The sequence below is a fragment of the Phasianus colchicus genome, chromosome 10 (assembly GCF_987193195.1).
Source record: "Phasianus colchicus chromosome 10, bPhaCol1.hap1.1, whole genome shotgun sequence".
Lineage (NCBI taxonomy): Eukaryota > Metazoa > Chordata > Aves > Galliformes > Phasianidae > Phasianus > Phasianus colchicus.
In genome coordinates, this window is record NC_143445.1 from 6,179,941 (window position 1) to 6,199,643 (window position 19,703).

At 41.3% G+C, this 19,703-nt stretch overlaps 1 protein-coding gene and 1 long non-coding RNA gene across 5 annotated transcripts in view; both read right to left on the bottom strand.

Annotated features, from left to right (window-relative positions):
- Nucleotides 1–2,321: 2,321 nt before the first annotated feature.
- Nucleotides 2,322–12,984, bottom strand: LOC149916578 (uncharacterized). Its single transcript, XR_016469564.1, has 3 exons — nucleotides 12,550–12,984; nucleotides 9,079–9,782; nucleotides 2,322–6,757 (listed from the first exon to the last, which is right to left on the bottom strand). It is a non-coding gene; the product is annotated as an uncharacterized LOC149916578 (long non-coding RNA).
- Nucleotides 12,985–13,501: 517 nt separating this feature from the next.
- The window catches only part of CAB39 (calcium binding protein 39), a 36,008-nt gene continuing 29,806 nt past the window's right edge, over nucleotides 13,502–19,703 (bottom strand). For all 4 annotated transcript variants that reach the window (XM_031596427.2, XM_090147172.1, XM_090147173.1 and 1 more), the window contains exons 5-9: nucleotides 18,970–19,138; nucleotides 18,219–18,278; nucleotides 17,518–17,583; nucleotides 16,392–16,535; nucleotides 13,502–15,997 (exon numbers count right to left, since the gene is read on the bottom strand). In XM_031596427.2, coding sequence (XP_031452287.1) covers nucleotides 15,809–15,997; nucleotides 16,392–16,535; nucleotides 17,518–17,583; nucleotides 18,219–18,278; nucleotides 18,970–19,138 — 628 coding nt within the window. In that variant the 3' untranslated portion in view covers nucleotides 13,502–15,808. The remainder of the gene's footprint in view (nucleotides 15,998–16,391; nucleotides 16,536–17,517; nucleotides 17,584–18,218; nucleotides 18,279–18,969; nucleotides 19,139–19,703) is intronic.

The following is a 19,703-nucleotide window of genomic DNA, read 5'->3' on the forward strand; positions in this document are numbered from 1 at the left end:
ATTGTGAGCGTTTCTTCCGATCCAGGAGGATTCACTGTGCGACTGAGTGCTTTACATCATGTTACAAACCCAAGCCCTTGCTAAAAGAGCGCCAAATTTTGTTTGCAAAAGGCACCTTTGGCAACGATTCAGAGTTGACTCACAACGACCGCACACAGCGCTGACTCGCCATTGTTTGGTGCGTGGGGCTGCGCAGCCCTCCCAGCATCCCACTGCTTGCGAACTGCAAGCTTCATCCTGCACTGAGAGAATTTCCAAGGCAGCACCTGACTGCAGGAGCTCAGACACTGAACCACCAGGAGCATCACAACCACATCCAAACATCTCACACTGACCGTGCAAGAGGGGAGACTCCTAACTGCAGTGGTCGTCCTAAACGATGGTGTTGGATAGAGCCAGGAAGCACCGAGAACAGGAGCAGAGGGTCAGAAATCCTTGTGCCCCACTCCACACCACCTGCTGCTGGTCCTGCTCTCTGCCATAGCCTGGGCCTGCACTTGTTCAGGCTGCTCTGGCTCTGCTCTTCCTGGCACACGGCTTTCAGTACAAGAAACGCACAGTGCGTCCCACTCTCACAATAGAGAAGAGATAGAAACGCAGTGAAGTAAAAGCAGTGTGAAAGCTCTCAGTACACCTGGATAAGCAGCATAAAAAGCTTGATGCACAGATCTTTAGCTTAAAGATGGAGAAAATCGGGTTTTTCTCTTCCCATTTATGGCCAGTATTGTCTTCCAAATGGAAAGCAGCAGTGATCAAATGTGCCAAACTGACATCAGAGTGTGTGCTGGGGGGTTTTCTGCTCAGAGTTTACACCAGAAGCATTATTCTCCATAGGCAAGCCCCAGCTGATGGCCCACTGCCCTGCGCTAATGGAAGCATGCACAAGTGCCCCAAACAACACCAGTTCCAGTGTTTGTGAATAGAACTGGAATACCTCAAACAAAACTGGTGGGGAAGGCAAGTTATTATCCAAACCACAGAATCATAGGGTTGTTTGGGTTGGAAGGGACCTTTCAAGATCATGTAGTTCCAACCCCCTTGCTACAGTCAGGAGCTCCACAGACTTCAGCTGATCACTGATGTAGATGGCTGAACCTCCTCTTTTTCCTAAAGAATTTATACCCTATGCTCCAATCATGAGAGCCACCCCTCCACATCTCAGTGATGTCAATGACATCACCACCCTGTAGGCACACACACACCTGCAACTGTTCTTGCTCGTTCCCCATGCTCCATGCATTAGTGTAAAAGCAGTTGAGTTGGGCTGCCACTGAGGCTGATTTACCCTTATCCTGCACTTTAGGTGCTGCCTTACTGGCCTGTGATTCTACTCCAGGCCCAGGGCATCCATTACCATCATCAGCCTCAAAGTGAGATGGTTTGAGGATCCCCTCTCCCAGCAAATAATTTAAAGCCTTCCTGATTAAATTGGAAATCCAAAATATGTATTTTAAAAATGTATAGGAAGACATCCAAATGTTTATTAAATGAGTTCAAAATCAAAGCCTAAACACTTTAAGCATCATTATTCACTTAATGGTTTAGTATTTAGTGACAGTCACAGCCACGTCATCCCGAGGCATCTCCTGATTTCAATTACACAGCTGGATAAACAGCTTCCTTTGCAAGCATTACAAAAAAAAACACCTTCAATAGGAAATCTCCTCCAGCTGTTGGCCCGTTAGCCTGAGCCTTAGAGGATGAGCAGTGACAATGAACCCAAAGTTTTTCACCAACACAGCTTAACAGTGGTGACTCTCACCTTGCAGTGGAGAACTGACATGGAATTTATAACACTCCTTGGACAAATCTACTGTCTTTCCATTATTAATCAAGCACATTTCACTTCAGAGCTGCCACCTTACTGACTTCATTAAAACCATCTGATATTTTATTAGACCTTGATAACAGAGTCTCCATCTCTTGCATGTAATTAAGTTGAATCCCAGGAACAGTTTACTTGACTGATCTTTCATTAAGCACAGCAGCATGACAGTACTTGTGAAGTAATGGATCAGTGGCAATTTTATAAACCTTCATTACAGAAACTGTCTGCTGCCTTGTCTGTTCTCACATTTCAAGGGTGTGCCACTTCATGTAGAAAAAAACCCAAATGATTAAAGAGGGAGCATAAGAAAACTGCCTTAATCCACACTAGGCCAGCCAGACTCTGTTTGTTTCTGGCTGTATATATTTCAGAATCCAACCCACTGTATTAACAGTCCATAACTGTATCAGGCTGGGAGAAAATGTGAATTTTGAAGTCATTCTGCTTTCCCACTGCAGTTCCAGTAAGGGATTGTACTGGATAGCATGCTGTAAAAATGAACACAGCTTTCATTTTCCCTTCCTTCGCCACACTGCTAAGGTATCAGCTGGGCAGAAAGCACAGACAGAGGTTGGGCTAAAAAAAATGAAATAATCACTCTTAAAGGAAGATACCACAAAAGGGAAGGATGCACTGATGGATTTTACTACTCTTTGTACAATCTACTTCTGGTTACCCCAAATAATTGCAAGAGGCAAAGCAATTACCTGCAGCCAAAGGCAGAGAATCAACGCAGCAGTTTCCATGGAAAGTTACAGTGTTCATCAGTAGCAGAGCAGATTCACTGCCATTCGTGGGAGGGCACGCTGCACCCAGCTGGGGATGCACGTCTGCCCCATCACAGCTCTCACAGATGGAGTCTTTTGTTCCTTCTCTCCTCTTCTTGGAGACAAAACCGATGGGTAGGCGGCAGCAGGACGCACTGGGCCACCAAGGAAGGTGAAAGGAAATGTATTACCATTATGTACTTCACAATAACAGGTGAGTAATTTTCTCCTAATAGTAAGAATTATCCTAGATTAGTCTCACTCCTGGAAATGGGCAGGCTCCTGGTCCCCCAGATGTACCTCTTTTATAAATTGCAGTCTACAAGAAGTTAATGCTTATCATCCACCAGTCATTATCTAAAAAAAATAACAAAAAGTAGGTACATTTTTAAAAGGATGCACAATTGATTTGACATGAACCACTACAATAAATCAGCCATTGTAGTGGCCAGAGCCAGGATGCTTGTTAACATTTGGATGTTTACTGTCCATCAAAAACAATCCTAATAGGAGTAAGTGAAAAAGGGGAGGAGGATGGTGAGAAGGGAAGAGAAGAGGTGGCATGGCAGCAGCACTCCAGCCTGAAGTGTGAGGAAGCCCAAGAAGCAGGAAGGCTCTATTTCTTACCTTTACATCTGAATGCAAGCGTTAACACAAAAATTACAAAAGCAAGGGAAATGGAGTGCAGAGGAGATGCTGGTTTGAGACAACAAAAGACATGAAAGATCTTCAGGAAGTGGAAAAGCACAGGGCACGTGTCTTCTCTTTAAGCAACAAGCTGAACCAAAGCACACCTTCCTGCCAGGGACCTGCGAGCAAAGAGAGCAGAAAGGGGTCTTGGGAGGCTGGTTGACCCCCATAGCATATGGACTGATATCACAAAGCCAGCAGACCTGTCGGGTCTGACAGGTGGGCAAGTGCTCCTTTGTGAGGAGCTCAGCCAAATTGGAGCCACCAGACTCATCACACAGAGTTACTTGGTACAGATGCAGTGTAACACCAGGCTTGGATGCAGGCAGCGAAGCACCACTGACTGTAGTTCCTACGGTGTCAGGTGCCTGGCTCCAAGCAAATGTGCCTGCAGCTACAGTCCTGAGTGCAACACACATTTTAGTCAGCTACAGAAAGGCTGGCTACTTTCAAGAGGTGTGTACTGGTCTATGCCAGCAGCCCCCAGCTTTCACCAACTCCTGCCCATGAATCAAGCAAGTGCAATATTGTGAGCAAAGGCCACCCCACCTGCCAGCCTCAATACAAGTCTCTGCCACTTTGCTTGCCTGCAAACTGCAGCCTCAAAGCCAGCTAGTACAACAGCAGGCAGCTCTCCGCTCGTGTCATGAGCTGAGCCACAACTTACCACAAGCCAAAGAAATGCCCCCAGCCCTCCACCGAGCTGATCAGATGCATAGAGCTCGGGTGGAGCAGTTAGGCAGATTGGTTTCACTTAGCATTAGACACACACAACGGTCTGATCCAATCGATTCTTGTTTTCTTCTTCTTATCTCTCAGTTTTCTTCTTTCAAGCCAGCAGCCAAACGAGCCAGAGTAGTATCACTATCCTCTGTTTCCACTGCAGGGCTTGTTATGAGTGAGCAACTGTGCTCAGCCTGGGTGAAACAACACACTGAACAGAATGGAGCATGTCACTGAATATCACCACCAGTCCCCCAGAAGACACAAGACAGGGAAGAAGGCAAGAAAAGGTGGTGTCTCTCCAGGATCTTGGTTGCTGAGGGCTCAGAGAGAAATGATGTCCTCTGAAATGCCTCTGCTCTGTCTCTTCGAGTAGCAGATCATGATGAACATCTCAGGGCTTTATGTTACGTGCTTGGAAAATTGCCATTATCTTGAACCCAAGAGGGATGAAGTATCACAGAACACTGTAATGCTATCAGTAATTCTTAGGAGATGGAAATTTCAATATTAACAGTCTGGAGCACTGAGCAAGAAAGAGCCTGAATCTCCTTTCATACCTGTTTGCCTCTTCTGTATTTACTTAAATTTGTGCCCAGTGCAGGGTCATTGTCTAAAGCACAGCAGACACCCTTGTATTTATATATTTTTTTACCCTGATTCCTTAGTTTTTTAAAATACTGCTTCTTGGTTTCTTGCCTTGAACCCAGTACTAAAAACACACATCAGAAGCAGCAGCAAAACAAAAGCATCAAACCCACGGCCAGCATGTCAGACAAACACGCAGACAAAAATGTCACACTGAGAATCCACGCCAAACAACCACTTGGACATCCCCTGTTTGGCCTTTTTCATGTGCAAAACTGTCAGTACCTTGTTTGTCATACCCAAAGCCACTGCGAATTGGATCACACAGGAAGAATCTGCCATCCCTCCTAGCAACACACAGACATACCCTGAACATAATTCGTACTTAAAAAATCTCCCAATCTCCCTTTTGCATGGCTGACAAAGAGTTTTCATTGCAAGAGACAGGAATGCTTCTGTTTATGGCATCAGCACCTATTACACAAATTCAAGCTCAGAGTTGGCAATAGGCAGAAATTGATCTAGCCTGTGCTATGGAAGTATCCTCTGTTCTGCAGCACCAACAAAAAGCCAAAGCAGATCCAACTACAAATAACTGTAATGCTTCTACTCAGAAGGCCCCAGGTTTGAAGGAACAAAATGAATTCAAGACGACCTGCACAAAAAAAAGCATTCCTTCAAACCCTGAACTGCCTGGTAGGCATCTGCCCATGAGTTACTTCACCTCTCCTGTGAGAAGAAAATTACGAAGAGGAAAAAGGGTACCAAACTTTATTTTTGGTTTTAAGTAATGGGAATCATCTGCCCACTCCCCCTCGTATTCACTCAAGTGTTAAAGAAGCTGAAGGTGAACACCCAATCTAGGAACCTTCAGCTTTCTGTTGCTGCAGTTCTACAGAAGCATGAACAATTCAGTGCAGGGCCAGAAGCATTACCTATTCCCACCTATTATAGTTGCTCCTTCTTCTTTTATTTCTGTTACTCGCTATTGTAGACAACTTTAAGATAAAGGTACTAATTGAGCTGACAACATGGAGCTTCTATTTATCTCCCAAAGGATTAAGGAAAAGCAGCTGGCTTTCCTTAAGGGAAAAATAGGCACTCCTATTTAGAGTGCCTGCCACACTCCTGTGACAGGGCTCCAGTTCCATGAACAGGGCTGCAGAACCTGAGCATATTGATCTTACTGACCTTGGCCCCTTGCAGAAGTCAGCCATAAAGGATGTCTCCTCAGCCAACTTGCCAGAGCAGCCATCTGTCTCCTAAGGGACTGACAGAGCAACACTCAGCAGTGAAACATCCAGAACAGGCTGCTATGAAACCTCTCTCCAGCACACACACTTCACCTTGTAGTTTCTTGTCCCTATACACATCTTCACACTTTCCAGACACGACCCTGGCACAGCACGTGGCTGCAAGCATGCTGATGGGCACGTGCACACAGGTGACAAAGCCATGTGGATGCCTAAAGTCCTATACTGAGTTGGCTCAAACAGCCCTAAATAGAAACCAAAACATCAGCTTCCCTACTGGGGGAAAAGTAAAGAGGCAAGAGATGAAAAGGCCAACAAATAAGCAATAGCACTGTCGTTCTGCAAAAAATCTCTATCCTGAGTTCAATGACTCAGCGTAAGTTTGGGGTCTTTTCCAGGACACAGTTCCAAGAAAAAAAAGGAGGGGAAGAATGCAACAGAACATTTACTTCAGAGTCTCATTTTACAATTCCTGTAAATATTTTAAAAGAGCAGCAGGCAGTTACAGAGGGACAGAAGATACAAACACCTTAAGTCACTCCTGTTTGTTAAAATTCATATTTGATGAGCAATGTAGCCTTTAGGTTACTATGGCAGCAAGATCCATCACCTAGGTGACCAAACACTAATGATGTCAACATTAACATCCCTATACACACACAGAGTGCACGTTACTGGACTGCCATTTCTTGCATGATGTTTATCTCTATACCAACAGAGCATATGGACAACCTGCATGAGGAGCCAACTCTCTGGGCAGCATCAGCCCACCCTGCTATGAACAGCTCCAGAGGCACCACCTGTGTGAGCGCTGGACATCCTGTGCATCCAATGTGAACTTGCAGAAAAACAAATTCTTGAATTTCTTTCTGATGATCAAGAAGGCCAAGAGGATCTGAAGTATAAATCTACAAAAGAAAAAACAGTAGTCATCTCTTGGAAAAACAAAGGGAAAAGGTCTTCCCCCAAATACGCATTGCTTTCGTGAAGTCAAATGTTCCCTACGGAACACCAAACCCAATCAAATGTCCAAAAATCACTACATTACTACATGGGGATGATCTATTCCAAATAAACCTGTGCTTTCCACCCATCAGCCATAGCTCACTGACAGCCTGGCTGTCCTCATACAGCACCATCCCAGTTACCAGTACTGCATGCTTCCATTCCTGCTGTGTATCCAACACACTCGTGACTACAGATGTGTTTATTTAAGACCAAACACCCCATCCCTTCAATTATGAAGGAAGATTAAAGCTGAGTCTCCTGAAAAATACTGATTTTTTGGTAACAGGACATTATTGGTAGCTTCTATAGAATAAAGGGGTTTTAGTTGATTGGGTTAGAGGAATGAAATGAAATGAGGATTTCTTTTTCCTTTTGTTCAAGGCTGCTTTTGTATCACATTCAGAAATTAACAGAGGTAGAAATTTATTTCCCTCCACTCTAATAAAAGGGCATGACTCATTTATTTCTGTATTTTGCTTTAAATATCCTGCCTTTGTTCCATTCTGCTTTATTCAGCTATTCTACCCACTTCATACAGCACCTGCTGTAATGACACAGGAGCTGAAATTGGTTTTCTGTGGTCCTTTTGCCCTTTCAATACCTTTATCTTATCAACAGGGAGTTCTGACCTTTACACATCACTTACTTCACTTGCCCAGAACACGTTGCCACCCCCAGACAGCATCTCTTTTTGATCACACCTTACTAGACAGTAAGAGATTACACTGTCTTGACAAAACCCAAAAAATTATGCCTTGCTTCTTCAAACTTTTAACCATATCAAAGCACACTTGGATTCTGATTGCAGCTCACATTTTCACAAGTAAGCTGTTACAGCTTCACTGACACTTCACTCGTTGGGGAAAACTCTTCAGCCCAAGTTACTTGTCTGAAATCTTTGCTCCTTTTCCTTTGACCATCCTTTGCTACCTACTGCCCAATGTTCCTTACATTAAGCAAAGAGCATGGCACCTTCTGCCTGCTTATTTGCACACAGGTTGAGCAAACACCATTAGAAGCCAGGCTCATCAAAATGTGGGAGAAAGAAAAGCCCTCTTTCTGATTACCCTAATTTTCCTGTCTCTCTAACTGGCTGAGGAGGGTTTTCCTCCACTGATGCAGGAAAACAAAGTCAAACCAGTCCTACATCTGAGAATATAAAAGAAAAAATTCAAAGACAAAGGAACCTTGGGTAGATAAGAGAAAAAGAAACATATTTCTAGAGCAGAGGATGTTTTGTGCTGAGGCAAGATGATGAAAGATGCTAGGAGGAAACAGGGACTCTCTGTTATAGCAGAGATCTGCTGCCAGAATGCTGCTGGGCCCTGAAAGCTTCAACCTCAGCACAGAGAGCACTTGAGCAGTGGAAAACAAAAACTAGCAGCACAGAAATGCATAAACATGTTATTGTTTGATGAGAACTGTACACGCTTTGTTGCGGATAAAAGCAGCTTGAAGTTTGCAAAGCTTTTCTATCTGCTTGCGTCCGTCACAAAAAGGCCTTTTGGAAGTTATCTGCAAACCCAGAACACCCAACGGCCCAAGGAGAGCGTGGAGCTACCAGGGGTTGGATTCAGGCTCAGCCCCAGCTGTGAGAGCCAACTGAGAGCAGCAAAGCCCAGGCTCCAGGGGAGAGAAACACCGGGCCAACACATGCTGATTTGCTAACAACACAGAGCAGTGTCAGCTTGAAACATTCAGACTAATTAACAGGTGAACAGAATACATCTACATAGCTAATTGGCCAAGAAACTCTCCACTTTTTAAATTGATTGTGAAATAATGTCTAATTCATATCCCTGTAGTCCTCCTCTTCAGCCAGAGGACTGTATACCCAAGGTTGGTAGCTCTTTCTGAGGTACCTTTAATGAATAACTGAATTTTAAACAGGAAATTTAATTAAAGCACATCATTTTGTTTGGGAAAATACACAGTACTTGCAACACGATCTTCCATAGGGGAGATCTAAAGAGTGGGAAATAAAGTGGGAATAATGCCCTGCTTGGACAATGAACCCAAATAAAACCAACCCTCGCATTCCCTGCAGGGAGAGAAGGGGGAGATCTGAATCACATCTGGCTGATTGATGCCTTTTTTTCATAGGACGACGAATGCTTTGAGCTTTGAAAAAGCTGAAATCCTCCCATTTTCATCTGCATCAAAGGACCCCAAATCATGGCCCTGATCAGGAGAAATAAAGAGCAGCTGCAGACTTCCTTGCCTTGCCACCACGACGCAGTGTTAGACGTTCATTTCTCCAGCAATGCGTGCCTTGCCAGACAGCACTGACCTACATAGCGTGCTGCGGCCACAAGACACTTCCTGCCCAGGTCTGAGGTGTTTCAAACCGTTTCAAACCCCGAAACTGATGTAACCACCATCTGTCCCAAATCTGACTCCACATCCTCTGCAAAAAAATAATAAAAGACAGAAAAGAGCCTAAAGTGGCACAGGAATTTTCTTCAAAGCGTGAGGAACTTCAGGGCAGAGCTGCCAGTCCCCTAGAGTTGCCTTCTTGCTTCTCTTCTGCCTCCCACAGGTGAAGATCCCCACTGTATGAAAACAGCAATCAAATTAAACCATCTTGTGGCTATCATAAAACTTTTGACCCTTGATCTGTGGACTCCCTCCTCCTCCCCTCCCCAAAGAAATCCAAACCTCCCTGTACAATGAATGTGGACACTGCAGACCCCTCAGAAGCAGAGCACACATCTCCAGAGGTTCAGGCTCTGAAGGACCTCACTCCAGCACATGACCTCAGACAGCATTACTCCCAGCAGCCTTCACACAGCACAAAATGGTGGCAGGGGGTAGAAGAACACGTTGGTCCAAGAGTGTTGCCCACGTGTCTGCAGTCATTATTCACTCTCACTTTGTGCAGTCGCTATTTTCCAGTCGTATGGCTCACAGGAAACAGCACAGTACCTGCAGCAATGACACCAGCTGACAAACTTTAGAGTTAGGAAAAAATATTAGACGTAAGTAATTGCACTCATATGAGACTCTGCAATTGGAGAACTCAGAATTGGATCCCATGATACTCCAGAGAGCCCCTTGGAAAAGGGCCATGAAAAAGAAGGCACAGAAACTGAAAGGGATGGGCCACAGCGGGAACAAAGAGATTTGTCACAAAGATGGGATTTTTTTAAAGTGAAGAATCAGACAGCGGACGAGAGGGATTAAGTAATGGAAAACAGTGCTGAGGAGAATAATCCTTTATAGGAATCTGTAGGAATGCAGAATTAAGGAGTGGGAGCACCAGAAGGGATTCAGATGATTCACAGACCATCGTACCCCGCAGCAGAACAGTTCAGCTACCACAGGTGGATTGGTGCAGCTACCTGAGCCACAGACAGGGGACAAAGCTGCTGTTTGCACTGCAGCACAGTGTCACAGCAATGCTGAGAGCTCTGCTGGGACCACAAACACAGCCACAATTCTCCCGGGGGGGCACCTGCACAGCGTTGTTTTTTTCCCCTCAATCTAGACTGTACTTTGGTGTTCTTTCTGAAGAGCAAGCAGCCAACTTACGTGTCAGCACACTTACAGGTAGCACCCAAGGTTTGCAGACCTTTATTAGTAAAAGAAGGACTTGGGATTTTTTGGACTGGAGCTTCTGGAGCTGCCAGTAACTCCCCGATGTCAGGAGTTTGGCTTACTTTGCTTTTTCACATACAAACCTTGTACCAAAGCACACCACCAACTACAAAAACACCTGTGCACAGCTGCCACGTGTTATTAATGAGCAGATTGCAGTGTGTGGCCAAGGAAATTTAATTCATACCAGATGAAACTAAAAGAAAAACACAGCTCAGAAGAAACTGGGCCAGGAGAAGGGAACTCACCCAGAACCTATTCAGAAATGGAAATTGCCCCACAGTAGCTTTCTGTTCATTCCAATGTTCTGAAGATACAAAGGGGAAACATTTTCAGACTGAAGAGTAGCAGTGAAATTTTAGTGTGTAGGTCGCTCCAAAAGTAATGCCTCATATTTCCATGGAAACTACAATCACTACAAAGAGCACAACAACAACATCTAATAGAGAACATTCTCAGCTACAACACATTATTTTTCAACAGTCATCACTATTAGCTATGCATTTTTTGCCAGCAAGGAGCCATACTCATAAAGATCTGCATAGCAGAGGTGGCCCATTGTCACCATCACCTGAAACACACTTTTTTTCCCTTCTAGAACAGTGCTCTGAGATGATCTACAACCAGACTGAACCCAAATCAGTATTTCTGCACACCATAAGGGCCCCTCTAACACTAAGCAAACACAGCAATGCACAATTAAGCCCACTGGATTTCCTTGCTGCTCTGTAGCCTGGAAGAACATTATGAGCACTCAGTTCAGCCAATGAATTCTTTTTTCTTTGTGAGATTTTTCTCCTACTCAAGTTACAATTTTTGAGCAAAATATGTGTATATGTTTTCTCTAATAACATATTATTGTTAAACCTTAAATGCTGTTTTCATGTAATACCTGGATATTAGCTGACGTAACCCAGCAGTCTGTAATTCCAGAGATGTAAAAAGAGCAAGAAATTCAGCTGCTGCAAGCTAAGCTTTATATCCAGCTGAACCTTTAGCTATTTCCAGTATTCCTCAACCTCTTTGCATGGCCCCAAGCCTGCCACTTATTCTCATTTCTCTTAGGGGCAGGTTTTCTCTTAATTCCATACTTTTTTTCTGAGATGCTGTTCCCAAAAATCTGAACTCCACCTTCACAAGACAGCATAATCTTTTTCTTCCTTCCTTCTGTACACGCTCCCTAGCTCAGTCCCTTCGTTTTAACATCATTAGGACACCGTAAGGCAGCCCAGTGTCACATCTGATGCATGACACGTTCCCAGCTCCAATGAAATGCTGAGTGCTGGGGTCACACAGCCTCGCCACCGCCTAACTGGAAAATTCTCCTGCAATAGATGATGAGCAAACCTTCAGTGTAAGCGCTCCATTTACGAGAAGTGTCAGAAGAGCAGTTCTGATCAGTACGCTTCCGAGCAAGAAAAAAAAAACATCCTTACTTTTGCTGCATAAATCAGAATGTGCAGTATGAGCCTTCTAAAAGAGAGCTTGCATTTTTTAGACAATATTTTCTTGTGAACGCAATCACACTTGCCAAAAATCTGGTTATACGTGGGCTGTATAACTCAGGGCTTTGTGTTGTTTTGTTGGATTGTTTTTTCAATTGACAAATCAGCAGATGCCTGTAAATGGGAAGCAGAACAGATCTTTTTCCAAGAAACAATTTCCTTCAAAGAATGCAATATATGCTGAAAAACCAGGAGAAACAGTGCAACCTGGTCTAGTGGGAGGTGTCTTTGCCCACAGGAAGGGGCTGGAACTAGATGATCTTAAAGGTCCCTTCCAATCCAAAGCATTCCTTGATAAAGATTCTATGAATGCTTAAAACAGCCTTGCAACGGACAAAACCTTTGGAAAAAGAAGAGCTGAAGTATCATGAGTGACCACCAAAAGGCCAACAGAAAATGAAGCCGTGCACCCAACGAGATGGCACCAGCTCCTGTAATCGGACACGTATGGGAAAGCATCGGGGACAGGAAAATTATTCAACTGAGCAGCCTGTAAAGGTTTGGAATAAGGAAAAAGAATACAAAAGGAAAAGCAGATGAAGTTGCCTGCTAGGAACAACCTGTCAGGTCTCAAAGAGAGGCAAACTTACTGCAGACTGCTTTGTCCAGGACCTGTCCCCATGTGCTCCAGGGCAGCTTTGGCTCCAGTTCTCAGAGACGTCAGCTCTCGCGCCAGGTCCCTCTGCTCAGCTCTGCAGGGAAAAGACATTGTGCAAAGTCAACACATCTCTTTGCTTTCCCATGCCTTTCTCCATTAGCTGTGTCAGCCAAACAGCCATGCAGCATAAGGCAGTCCTTCCCCTCATAACCTAGCAGCAGCCTCTGAGGGAAAATATACGGCAGTTTTATACAAAGGCTCCATCAAGTGGAGCTACTGCAGCAGGCTGTAATTGACCCAGTATTTCTGTCTGCAATATGGGTATGTTACAGCAGGAAATGAACTTCTGTAGCATGTCAGCAACAGAGGCAGACAGCTTCCACAGGAGAGACACCAGAGCATTTCCTAAGAAAAAAGTGAGATAGTTCCACAGACCTTTGCTCCTGAAATCTGGGAGGAAGGGCTACGATGATCAGTATTCACCTCCACTGATCCTGTCAGGCCCTGACTCTGGAGATCACACAGGACACAGCATCACTTCTCTGCCCTGGGTCACTGCCAAAAGGGAACAGAATCAGCAAATACCACTATGCACAGGGAAGAAGGACTTCTCACAATAAATGAAAACTGGCATCTCCAATACAGCATTTTGTCTCAGATCCTCAGAAATATTTTCACAACCGGGAGTTTTTCATGGTTTAGAATGACTTCATAGGTAAAAGTGAGAACATTAAGCATCTCTAAGGCGACAAAGACACAAAGACTCACAGCCACAAGAAACACCACCACCTTCAGAAACACAGCAAAACACACCTTTTTCTTCAAAATTTTATTTCAATTTAAATTATGGGGCCAGCCAGATTATTTTGGATAAGAAACGCATTTTCCTCAGGAGAAATGAAATGCTACCACGGAAGTAGAATTACAATTGTGTACATCTCTTATTTAAAAAGAAAAAAAAAAAAAAAGAAAAAGAAAAAAAGCACAAAATCAAAAACCACTCACATTTAAATAAGTTTTAGTAATATCTTCAAGCCTTCCAGCAGATAAGAAACCACTTCCAGAACAATAGTTGGTTTGTTGTTTTTTTTTTAATACAAAGAGCACATCAAATGAGCTTTAATTTAATACTTCTTTCCAAAAGCCAACATTCAAATGTTACCACATACTAAAGAAGTGACCTTAGCCATTACTTCCAAGACCTAAGATACAGTAACCTATTTCCCAGCCCAAATGTTTTCACATCTTTCCATACATAACTCCTCAGCACTTCTACATTTTTCTAAAGAGGAAGCCTTTTGGTAACTTGGCAAATAACGTTTTCTTCCACTCAGCTACGATAAACCAAGAAAATAATCATCTGTTAGTACTGAACTACAATACCATCTTGTGGCCAATCCTGCCTGCCTGCGTAAGCAATGGCCAGGAAGAGTCAGCTCTTTTCCTTCCAGTAGGCAAAATGAATCCGTTTGCAAAGGACATTAAGGACCTGAAAAAGGCCAATTAAAACGTTAAGAGCAATTTTAAACTACTGGTGAAAACACTGAATTTTCTGGAGCTGCCCAACTTCCCTCGTGAAGGCTTTCTAATAGGCTTAAACATCACTTAGGAGTTTCATCTTGCTGACTGCGAAATATTTTAATTAGGAAGAGGACAGGAAGCAACAAACATTTTCTATAGCATTCTCAATCAGATTCAGCCATGCAGAATTTGAACTTTCAGACTCCAATCCATACGCTTGGTTGGTTGTGATCTTAGCATTACTATATGATGGATAAATACAACTTTAATAACATTGTTTAGCTATATTTAGTAGATTCCTTTTGTATGGTCACAGTAACAAAAAAAAAAATGGTGCAAAATCAGTTGGTTTTTTGTTTTTATAAATACTGATAGTTTGCAGCATTAAAGAACAAAATCAACAAAGGAAAATCATTTTGTTATTCTAGGACGTCTATGTAATTATGTTTCTTGAATTCAGAGGGAATTAACTCATTCACTTGCACAACTACATACTGAGTTAACTACTGTAAGAAAGGAACGATGCACTGCAGGCTCCCCAGAAGTAAGAAGAATCCATATTAATTTAGCATCACGTTTGCCATCTGCAGATCTGGTGAGCACAACGCTAGTTTAACTGAATAAGGCCAATATTATCCAGTAAGATTCTAGCAGAAAGGGTTCCAGTTCTCTACATCAGCCTACCCTAATTGATGGCACCCTGTTAGATAAGTGAGTACAAAGAATTTTGTTGGTGGTTTTTTTCTTTTAATGCTGCAGTACTTACGATCGTTAAATCAGCATTTCCATGTGATCTGAAGTATTCAATTACATATGAGCATTCATTTTGCAAAACTCAATATTAGGTAATAGTTACAGACTAATACAATAACATTCCTCTGCTGTACAAATTAAATCATATTTTAAAGAAATGAGCAGCCTAGGAGTTATATACAAAAGAAACCAGCAAGCATCGTTGAAATGAAACGCAAAATGTCACTGCTAGGTCTACTGTCTGAAATACCTTTAAAGCAAAATTAACAAAACCCCTTAGAACATATTTCCAAGTTTACAAGTCAATTCTCAGAAAAATCAAATCATGTCCAAAAAATCTAGAAAGCAGTGAAAGGCATATATACATTTTCCTTATGAACCTTGAGATTTCACTCTTTTAAAAGTTGCTAAGTTTCAATATCAGTTTATTTGCAAGACAACTGTTTATCCCAATAAGCTCACATCTTAGATACATTTCCCCTTTGATTACAAATAAAGCACTGCACAATTTTTTTTTATTTTTTTATCAAGGCATATAATCTTATACTATGGTGCCAGGTATGCACAGGTCACGTTGTGCTCGTATCTCAAACAAGGTAAGTGCAAACATACAGATTTATTCAGATTTGCAAGCATGCAACCTTTTACTTAACTACATTAATACCTTCTTTCCTAAACCAAACTATTATCTATATGTTTGCGTTCATGAACCTAGAATCTCTCTTTTCAGGGCTCATCAAACAAGCAGTGTCTTTGAATTCTGAAATGACACAAATATCAAGAAAGTCCACATTGTGCAAGAAAGCAGCAGCTATGTTTTTCAACTTGGACTAAAGAAGAGAAAAGAAAAACAAAAACCGTTCACTGAACAGCAGATTAGCAGTAATGTTCCTCATGAATCGATAAGAGTGCCTGATGCTGAATATCTAACAGCAACTGCTGAATTTGGGTTTAATATTATAGGGGTTTACTGGAGATTAAGCTTCTTGCTGTGCTGGTCTCTTCAAATCCCTGATCTGTTTAACTAAATAGGTCTTCTCATCATTAAATTGTTCATCCTCGGTCCTGTCATTCTGAAACTTGCTGAGGAACTCAATGAGTTTGGTCTGGTTCTTTAGGAGGATGTCTAATATAGGCTGTGTCTTGTTAGGGTTGGCTACAAACACCTGCAAGACAATAAAAGGCATTCAGCGTAATAGTGGGAAACAGGAGGCTCAGATAAAAACCAAACCTAGCCAACAAAACAGCAATGACAATAACTTAAAATGATGTTTTGATTATTCAATAATCCAAAATGTACACAGAAAATAAAAGGAAGTAAATAAAAGTTTTATTCTAAAACTGATTTTTAAAATTTTTAAATTAGAAATCAAACACTAGAACTGAAGTAAATTCAGGCTGTGGAAGCTATTAGACAGAATACCCTCTGCAGAATCCATTTCAGACATTCCACAGATACATTCTGTAGCAAACACATCATTCCGTGTTATATATAACATCAGATGGGTGTGTTCAAGTTCACTGAAAACTTTTATACCCCAAGCTGTTACTCTAATTTACCTTAAACACGTGAAAGGCCTCAAACTGAATGTTACGACTCTTGTCTCGTAGAAGGTTCATCATTAGTTTGAGATTTTCAGGTTTACTGATGTATTTTGTCATAATTGTGAAGTTGTGTCTGTCCAATAATAATTCACCAAGAAGCTAGAAGTGAAAAACAAGGTGAAAGAAGAGATGAGAAAACTTGTTCATAAATACTTTCTAACACTCTGAGTAACCAACAACGCTGTGTAAAAGCAGAAAAACAGGAATTCAAACATCCTTTTTCTCAATGTGCAACTGCAAAATCTTTTAATCTCCTGTTACTATGAATTGAAACTGAAATTTAAAAAAAAAAATCTTTTTGATGCTTTTTTTCCCCACAACTTCATTTTTTTTTTCATTTAAAAAAATGTTACACATCGACTTAGAGTTTGGTAAGAAAAATGGTAATTCAAATGAAAAATATTTGTACTTCTTTCACTACCTTTTTCGTCCAGGAAGGATGCAAAACCAAGGTGGAAACCTCAGAAGATTCTGTACCCATATTTCCTCTACCTTCTAAGACTTATGCCAGCAAACAAAACGCCATAAAGCTCAATGAAGTGCACAGAATCTCTCACCATGAGGAGCACTGCTGCAGGAACAATATAATACACCCCAGAAGTGCCACCCCTGCTACAAACTGGCATATAAACTATATTTATATTCAGTATTTCTGACTAACTTGAATTTGCTGATTATGTCATGTGAGTCCCTTTATTCAATTATTTAATAAACGAATTATATGTATTTTATTTACATATAAACGTAAATAAATTATTTAGTATTAATTTACTAACTAAATAAATAATTTAGTAAAATTTGTTGAAGGGGGAAAAACAAAATCTGAAAAAACCAACACGAATAAACTCTTCCACACAGTCACTTCTGCATGGAGAGAGAAATGACTTGGTGTGTGCTAGACACTAAATTACAGCAGGACTGGACTATAGGAAATTTACTGATCTCAAGACCCAAGTAAAAAAAAAAAAAATAGAATAAAATACTACCCAAAGCAGTTACTTGTTGTTTCATTTAGCCAACTCATTTGAAATTAAAGGCACTCTCTAACTTTGCATTGAAGAAGAACATAAAACTGCCTTACCTTAAGTGACTGTCTCTTTGTCACATAGTTTTCTGAATGAAGTAACTTCTCATATTCACTGAAGAACTAAACACAGGACAGAGAGAGTGGTTAAGACCATTTTCAAGTGCTACAAGTGCTCTTATTCCAAATTACTATAAAAACCTGGAGGAGATGGAAATTTGCAAACAAAAACATAAGCAAAATCTGAAATCTCAGTAGTTTCCTGAGTCTGTGTATGCTTACTGTGTATGCTTAATATGCACATTACTACTGTGTATGCTTAAAAAAATAATTTAGGAGGCTTCAGTGTTTAGATTGCAATGTGTTAGAGACAGTTATGTCACTATTCATTAAACTATAGCAGTTCCTGCTATGAACAATGCTCATTAATTGCAGGAGTCCCAGGAGGCAGTAGAGGACGATCTTGAAATGTTTGGCTGTCACACGTGTGCACACAAGGAAATAGCCTGGGAAAGGGTTCCCTCTAGTGGAACAAAAGCGTTCTCACTGAAATAGGTTTTTGCCTCAGCCTCATCACATGTTCAATAGCAAAGTCTTAACGTTAAGTTTATCTCTCTGGCAGAAATGACTGATTTCATTTGGTTTCACATTGTATGTAAATTTCAAAAAGGCATCTAAACAAGCAAAGAAAACACAGACTTCTTATTTGAAGATACACAGCACTACAGAATTCTCAATAATAAAATGTATTTACCCACCCTATCATAATGCTGTTCCAAAAATTCTGCACTTAGCAACTTGTGTCTTGTAAGTAAATCCTGTAAAAGAGCACAAAAACAGTATTTTCACTACAATATTTATATGTTACATACACGTTCTGAATAAACTGTGGGTATACAAGACTTGTGCATTCCTAAGGGCTTCAGCACCAGTTATGAAATGTCTGCTTTGTTTTACGTTAACTCACACAGTCCTGTAGAATTAGCACTAAAGAATGACATTCATGAATCAAAGCTACACTCACCCTTCACAGAACTACACACAATCTAAGAAGCCACTATTTGATACTGATAAATATTATACTTATAGTCCTGTAACTACTTTTGTTTTCTTTGGGGTGTTTTTAGGAGGTTGGTTTTGGTTTTGATTTGTTTTAGGACAAAAAAGAGCTCCTCCCTTAGAATCAGCATCAAATGCACTCAATGCAGCTTGCATGGCTGGAAACAGATTTAAAGTCCTCTGGCATGAAAGTACACACGTACTGTGTTATTGGATGGCAATTTAAATATAGTTTTAAAAAGTTATTGGGAATAGAGTATGCATATTTGAAGGAATGTCTCACATTCTGAGAAATAAAGAACACCATTCAGCATTTGCACCACACCACTATTTGTTTTCTCCTCTCTCTCTCTACATCCGTTTTGCTCAAGAATGTAACACACAACATCGAAGTTCACATGGTAGAAACAGAAAACTACAGAAATTATTTAAATATGGTACGGAAGTTACCTTGAACGTGGCAAATGCATCTGAAGCAATGTCAAATGTCGACATTTCCACGTATCTGAAGAAATCATAGAATTGTTCTGACCACAAGATTATTTTAGCGAGCGGTTCGTGTCTGATGCATTCTCTAAGCATTATCCCACAATTTAGAGCAATTTCTGGAGATTCGTACCTGTTTAAAAAAAAGACAGCAGAAAACCCACAGGTTCTTTATAGATACCTTCAAAATGCTACATTGCCAAGCACAATTTTCTGTGCTATCTTATAAACAGAAATTCAGAGAATTAGAGATACTTGTTTCTGTATTAAATTTCACTTTGAAATACTTATCTAAGTATTACTGAAATCATTGCTGCTTTACTGCCAAGTTATTACCAATACAAATTACTTTTATAAAATGAGAAGACAAAAATATCTTCTTACTCAAAATCAGGTTTTTTTTTTTCATGTTGGCGCACTTGCAGACATCAGGAAAGCTGTATGGTTACACCCAACAACATAAGATTATCCTTAGTATCAGCTTTGATGCTAAATGGTCAGTAATATTGGACATAAGTTCATGGTTGCTCTTTCATGAAACCATTTCTCAGCATCCATCTATGCATACAGGTTTCCAGCTTGAGCTGTTGGCAGTGCCCCCTGATTTGAGGATATTACTGAACACTGTTCTCTGCACTTGAGTCTTTACCACCCCAAGCAGTGTATCTGCAGCTTCTGACAAGAATCTTCTGGAACAA